At 38.7% G+C, this 7,846-nt stretch overlaps 1 protein-coding gene across 1 annotated transcript; it reads right to left on the bottom strand.

Moving 5' to 3' along the window:
- Window positions 1-4,392: 4,392 nt before the first annotated feature.
- On the bottom strand, window positions 4,393-5,016 carry fibinb (fin bud initiation factor b). Its single transcript, XM_063481881.1, has one exon. The coding sequence runs from the start codon at window positions 5,011-5,013 to the stop codon at window positions 4,393-4,395; it is 621 nt and encodes a 206-aa protein (XP_063337951.1). The 5' UTR covers window positions 5,014-5,016.
- Window positions 5,017-7,846: the final 2,830 nt, after the last annotated feature.

The following is a 7,846-nucleotide window of genomic DNA, read 5'->3' as shown; positions in this document are numbered from 1 at the left end:
CAGTTACTCATATTTTGTATTTTAAATACGTAACGGCGGTACATGTATTCCGTTACTCCCCAACACTGCTTGTTAGTACCAGAGATCAGAGGAGAATGACCAGCCTGCTTTGAGCTAACAGGGAGGGAGCAGTAACTCAAATAACCACTTGTTAAAATCAGAACAGAAGCAGAAGAGCATATTTAATGCAAAACCCTGAAGCAAATGGGTTACAGCACCAGAAGACCACACTGCGTGCCACTCCTTTAGACGACTGGAAAAGCATTACTTGGTCTGATGAGGCTTGATTTCTGTTGTGATTTGGATGAGGGGTCAGGATTTGCTGTAAAAACCATGAAAGCATGGATCTATTCTAACTTGTATTACAGTTCAGGATGCTGCTGCTGCTGTAATGGTGTAGAGGATATTTTCTTGGCACACAGCATTTGCTGACCATGTTCATTCCTTTATGGGCTCAGTGTATCGATCTTCTGATGGCTGCTTCCAGCAGAATAATGCACCATGTCACGAAGCCCAGATCAAACTGGTTTCTTGAACATGACAGTGAGTTCAGTGTGCTCAAATGGCCTCTACAGTCACAAGATCTTGGTCTAATAAAGCACCTTTTGGATGTGGTGCAACAGGACATTTGTATTGTTGATGTAAGCTGTAACTGTGAGAGGGTGTCATTTGAATACGAACCAGAATCTCAGAGGAATGATTACAGCACATTTGTGAATCTGTTCCACGAAGAATTTAAACAGTTCTGAAGGCAAAAGGGGTCCAATCTGGTACTAACAAAGTGTACCTAACTTGGCCACTGAGTGTATATAAGTGATTCCTAGCCTTTTTGGTGTGCATACTCACACATGCCTGTCAGATGAGCTTCACTTCCCTGTTTATTGATAAAACTCTTCGTGGTTTAGTGTGTTAATTTGATTGAACTACTACAATAGAGAAGATTCATGGATGTAGTGCAGGAGGACTTGCAGATGGTTGCTGTGACAGAGGAAGATGCTAGCGACAAGGTGAAATGGAGGAAGATGATTCACTGTGGCAACCCCTAAAAGTGCAACTGAAAGAAGAAAATCCTTTCCATACATTTGAGCAGCCTGTGTTTGGCTCATTTGAGTAAACCTGGTATTCATATATAAAATTTGGAAACAGAACACTGGTTAGACATAACTGAATATCCTTATTAATTTTGCATCAACCATGTGGATTCTTAATTCACTGATATTTTTAGTTAAGTATTTGGTTAAAATAAATTTGGCTAACAATTTTTTATTATTTTATTAATACTTGATGGTAAAACTATTTATTTTTTAATGGAGGATGTTAAAGACATCCTAACTAACAATTTATCTGATATTCAGCAGCATATTTTTCATCATTTATCCATTAATTTTAGCTGGCTATTTAGTACTTTTAGATAGTGATTTAATTCACAACATTCAGCTGAGCTATCTTTTTAGCTACCTAATTTTAAGCTAACAAATACTTCTGGTAGCTCGCTTCCCAGGTTTCATGAATCACTGCAGATATTTACTTTTATAATTGGAATTTAAAAGTTTGGCTTTTTCAATCTGTTTTGCATGTACACATTGGGGAAAGCAGGAAAACCTGCTGGAAACCCTGAAGTAGCCTGTCAGTGGTTGGAATCAGTGACTTTAGAGAACTAGGATTCAGTGTCAGTGTCTTTTTTCCCTCTGCATGCTGCTAATAGTCATTGTACTTTAGCTAAACCCCCCCCCCCCCCCCCCCAAAGTTTTTACCCTCTTGTGGAAACACAGTGTAAGCTATAGTCTTTCCAGCTTTTATGTTTGCTGCTGGGCCTATACTGTGTCTTCTTTTTAATGCTGGCTTCATCTTAATCAGTCGACTCAAAGTATCTGCAAGTAAAGCTGTACTTTCCAGTGTTACATAATGCGCACAAGCTGGCACTTTTAAATATGGTTTTGAATCAATATTATTGACTCATGATTTCTCAGTTTCTCCAACTCAAAGCCTCACCCTCTTTATTCAACTTTATTTGTGGTCTTAAAGGGCCAAAGGGAAAAAAAGATTTTCAGCTTACTGAAATAGAACTCAGGAACAAACAAAGTTGTCTGTAAGGTCCACCACACTGCTTAAAACACCAGCTACACAACATCCTTACATGTCTGTTTCTTGTAAATGCCAGCAAGCAGCTTCTTCCTTCAAAGCATTCATAATTAGGGGGCATTGCCTGTGTGTATAATTCACAGCAGACTTCAAAACCTTGTAAAGCAAACATGGAAGGCAACTTTGTTTTGAAGCACGTGGCAATATATTGTGCATTCCGCCATTGTTATACTGCTACTGCAACATTGTGGGGTGTGCTAAACACCACAAACTCTCAGGACCTCCTGGATGGGGATCCATGGGGATCCCCTGCAACATAATGAATGGTGTAATCTCACTTTCATGTCAGTAACTACTAGAAGAAAACAACAACAATGGGAGGGACCCAGTGCTCAAAGGACCAGCTGTTGCAGCAACACTGTACTTCAAACACAACTTCTTTATTTAAGAAGACTCGACGCAATCCATTAAGTATGTTGTTTTACAGATTAGTATTTGACACAGAAGTCTACTAGTGCTGCCTGCAGTCTTATCCATCAAAGTATTACATCTGGCCACATATCTTAAAGATATACAAGAATAGATTTTTTTGCTGCTCTATTTATATAAACAATGAATACATAATAGATGTTCAGTAATAAAGATATTGGCACTCACAGTATTTACTTACCTCTAAAAACACTGTACATTTTCCAAGACTACAGGAGGCTTTGCATTTTTAACCATGTCACAACCTTTAGCATCGTGACAGCAAAGAATTGTGCAAAGTCTGCTAGCCTATAAACAAAAGCATACATCAGATACATATGTAAACATTATTTTTGGTTTTGCCAAAGAAACACTCGTCTGAAGCACAAACTAAGAGCGACATAAACACATAACCTTGTAATGTTGCTGCTAATCTATTTAAATTTTGGTGTCAAAGTCAAACCAAATAGATGGCATTGAGTGCAGGGTAAGGATTCTGCTCCAAAACTCACTCTAAGAGAGAACCGAACGAGTGTTGGAAAACTCAAACTAAGGCCTGTGTTTTGAAAAAGGATTTTTCCTGTTGTCACTCTTGTGATTGGCTGACTCCTATACAAAGCCATTGTTTCACACGCATAACCCCACACATACACACATGCAGAAAGCTGTGACAGGTAAACTCAGATCACTAACCAATAAAAAGACAAAAAGAGGCATTTCTGGTACACTCACTTGCAGAGAGACAGTATTGGAGTAACATTAAGTCGATGTATTATCTACTGTAAAACATTACTTCATATTGAATCATATTAGATATTCTACTAACATTTTGTATTGTAAGGATAGAGCATACAAAGTTATCAAAGAGTGGGCAGTACAACAGTGCACACACAATTGTCACCATGCTGTTTATCCTATTAATATCTAGATGCTTTAACTAAACCTGGATTGTGTTACTGGAATTTTTTTTACATGATGTTTTTACATCGATTGGATGAAGCACTTTGATTTGTTTGGTATTTAGTTGGATGAATCTGAGAGAAATAGACTAAATTTAGGAGTTTCTTAACTGTCCCCCCCAGAAATTGTATCACAGTATTGTTGGATTATGTTGCATAAGATGAAAAAGATTATTCCTTTTTGCATAATATTATTTAAAGATTGTTTCCTACTCCTCATATTTCTTGTTTATTTTTAAAAAAGGTTTACTGTGCCAGAGACAGTTCAAAAGACTTTTTCTAAAATAATAATAATAAGAAGAACAGATTAACTCTATCTGTACCTTACAAATGGAGATAGCTACATTTTATATTCCCAGATTCTTTTTTTTATATTCCTTCAAAAAAAATTCTACTATTACTGCAGTGTATGCAGTGCCACGTGAATGTCCCCCATATTGCGTTTTTAGTTTCGAACCGACTTTATTGGAATATGAAGCCAACATTAAAAAAAAGAAAAAAAGAAAAAAGTAAAAGTTCCCCCCTAAAACACATTTTGTTCCTCCCTGAGATTTTGCAATGCCAATTATGATATTGCACTTTTTCATTATTAATTTGTTGGCTTGAAATCTTTAGAGATATGTTAAAAATACAAATACAAATAAAAACCCCGGGCACACGCACCCAAAACTATCTTCATCTACAGAACATTTTAGTGAGGAAGATATTTGTTAGTTCAGGAGAACTGATCCTTTATGCTCTGGCTTTATGTCCCTGGTATGTATTTTTCTCTCTGCCTCTGTCTCTTGGTCTCAACTATAATAATAATAATAACAACAACAATAATAATAATAAAAGACAAATGTGGTGCTGCATTAATGAGATGATTAGGGACTATTTTCACTCAGAACTTGAGGTACTCGTTCTTCAGTCTGCTCAGTCTCGTGCCGTGGCTGCGGATGATCAAAGACAGGAGCTCGTGCTTGTCCTTCAGGCCCAGAGAAATGTCCAACGTCTCCTTCAGGACGTCCCGCGTGTGCACTATCATGTTAAGAAAGTCGTCATTGAGCCGGTGCTCCTCCTTCAGCTCACTCTCCTGGCTCTGTTTGAATTTCACCTCGAGCTCCAGCAGAGATTTCTCCGAGTTTGTAAACGCCTCGTTTATCTGGGTTGTCTCCCTCCGCAAATACTTCCCGTAGCTGTCCTCTCCGTCCAGGTCGTATGAGATGCTTTTCCCGATCCCCTCCAGCACCCTGGCAGAGTCCTCGATCTGCCTCTTGATGATAGTGAAATCATCCCGTATGACGGCGTCCTGGTCCTCACCGAGGCTGCACTTTCGCTCGTCTTTCATTTTAAAAAGCATCTGGCACTTCTCCGGGTCGTCGTTGTCCTCGTAGTCGCCGTCCGGCACGAAATAATGATGGAAAGTGCCATTAGACATCTCCGGATGTAAAGGTCCCTGGTAAAAGCCTCCATACACCGACAGTGATAACCCGGCAAAGAGGAGCAAGTGAAAAAGAGCCATGATGCCCACTTGTCCCAAATATACTCACAAATAGGAAATAAATAAGATTAATAACGATGTATTCGAAAAAAATATGAGCCCGGTTGTCTATTAAATCCCAAACCGGCAGAAAACCACAAACATTTCAGTTAGTTTTAAAGTCCAAAGTGCGCAGTTGGTTGAAACTTTCTCGCAGCCCTCTCTGATATCCTTCTGGGTCCGAGCAGATGAAGTGGCGTAAGTTGTTTTCCACCTCTCGTCCTTTAACGGAGCCTGCCAACTCCCATCACTGTCGGCGAGCACGAAGGCGATGTATGAAAGTTTGTTTCAGCAGTTGTACTCCCGGCTTTAGCCTGGTGCCTCAAACGCAACATCTGGAAGTCTCAAGTGCCGCGCTTCGGTTTATGGCTAATAATACCTCTGTGCTACTCTCAAATTACAGCCCCTCCGTCACTTAAAAGGCTGCATTCAGTCTGCACCAGGCTGCTACCAGCAAGGCCAAAGCTGTTAAAGCCCCATCGAAACCAGGAAAGACCAAGTTTGTGTGAATTCACATAACCGTGACCAGCTGGCAGAAAAGGTTCAACAAGTTATTACCCTACCGAGAAATATAGGCTACACAAGACCACATGTAAACATGAAATGCAATCGGCCCTATAATTATAGTGAATATAACCAGGTAGTGGCCTGGTTTTATAAAATCTATGTTTTTTAATACCTGATGATGTGAAGTGTGGCAGAAATATAATTTCTGTGGTAGTATTGCATAATACAAAGATGATGTGGACACAAACAGCATTAGGTATGTATGTAGAACAGGAAAAACGTATCTGATTTCATTACAGTTGGCAGGATTGTTTTCTTACACCTTACATCCAGTCACTGCTTTTCATAGTAGACTAGTGCATTGGCTCAAGTCTATGTGGAGACGCTGGTATAGCTGTCTCATTGTGGGTGCATTTCTTTTTTCAGTTTTTAATCTCGTTTTTGTGTTGTTTGATGTTTTGTTTCTCTGGACTGTGAGACTGGAATAAATAGAGACTGATATGCTGCCTATGAACAGTCATAGTAATTTGTGTAGCTTAAGTTTTAAAGTTACTGTACATACATTTTAAATCGATACATTTGCCTTTAAGCCATGGTTACTAGTTACTTTTTTTTTTATATGCAAAACATTAAATATTCTCATAAATTATGTCATAAACTGTAATAGACCCAATGCTATCCAAGGTTCCTGCAATTTGTTCCCCATAAATACGCTACATTAAAACGGTCCTTAAGGGTTTAGGCATCATTATTGATTTGCTAGGGTTAACGGTGAGATAATGGTCTTTCTGCTGCTGTGGACTTTTACTTAAGTTCTGCAGTTTGCAAACAATAGTATTAATGCCATTTAAAGTTAGAAGTTAAGGAAATTGATAGACTGAAGTTTTTTTTCTTTCTTTTTACAGTATGCTATTTCCATTTCCCAAACAACAGCAATTCAGAAAATCTGGGATGGTTTGTAAAATGTAAGTAAAACACTTCCATAAGTCTTTGTCTTTGTTCGTCCTCCTATCCACTAAAGCAAATTAAGCTGAATGTAAATATGTTGCTGTCTTCTCTGGGCCAAAGCTCATTTAAAAAGGACTGACATTGTCCTGTGGTCAGACAAATGGAAATTTTAAAGTGTTTTTGGGAAAACAGATACTGTAGCTCCTGAACTAAAGAGGAGAGGGACCATCTAGCTTGCTATCAGCACTCAGTTCAAAAACCTGCATATGTTCATATGTTCTTCTTGCACATCTGGAAATGCACCATCAGTGAAAGACCAGTTTTAGATTTAGAATTTTACATATGCTCCCATCCAGATGTCTTTTTCAGAGAAAGACCTTGCACATTTCAGCAAGACAGTGATAAATCTACTACAACACCATGACTTTGTCGGAGAAGTGTCCTGGTGCTGAAATGGTTTGCCTATTGTCCAGACATTTCACTGATTGAAAAAAACAATGGCACATCATAAAACACAAAATACAATAATGAAGGCCTTTGACTCCAAGATGCCTCAACTGTTGTTAAAAGTAGATGGGATGCTACCGAGTGGTAAGCACTGCCCTGTCCCAACCTTTTTGAGATGTGCTCCTGCCATCAAATCCAAATATTAGTTCATTATTTTCTTAAAATGGCACATTTTCTCTGTTCAAACATTTGATGTTTTCTGTGTTCTACAATGAATAAAACACAGTTTTATAAGATTTGCAATCAGTTTGTATTTACATTTTGCACAGCGTGAACTTTTTTTGGACTTGGGTTGTACTTCTTCCACCAACCTGATAATGCTAGAATCTTCATTGTAAAAGAAAACTACCTTTATTAGCCATTTTAACCTTGACTTTACTTCTGCCAAATATTGCATTATTTGTTTAATATAGTAGGGTGGTTTGATCCTTGGCTCTTTGAACCAAAATGTGGCCTCGGGTAAGATACTGAATCCCCACAATCCTGATCCATCAACCAGTGTGTGTGATAGGATTGCTGCTCTATAAAAAGAGACTTGTGTGACCGGGTTAAATGTGGCCTGTAGTTTAAAGCCCTCTAAGAGGATGATAAGACTAGAAATGTACTGTATTTGGCTAATGCAGTCCACATTAATGTAGAAAACTCAGATCTGTAGCGCTGGCAGGACATAGAGTTGTCGAATCCAAGGAGTGTAAAAACATGTTTGCTAAGCAGCCTTTAACACAGTAGCCACCTGTCTTTGGGTCACTTACTGGTGTCAAATGACAGGCCGAGTCTAGTTCAAGCTAAGGGAGTGAAAATGCACGAGACAGTGAATGAGGAGAGAAAAGTTTGTGTAGCTTTGACATGTAAT

The sequence above is a fragment of the Pelmatolapia mariae genome, linkage group LG1, assembly GCF_036321145.2.
Source record: "Pelmatolapia mariae isolate MD_Pm_ZW linkage group LG1, Pm_UMD_F_2, whole genome shotgun sequence".
In the NCBI taxonomy this organism is placed as follows: Eukaryota; Metazoa; Chordata; class Actinopteri; order Cichliformes; family Cichlidae; genus Pelmatolapia; species Pelmatolapia mariae.
Note: the sequence above shows the minus strand (reverse complement) of the source record. Positions and strands in the feature narration are given on the sequence as shown.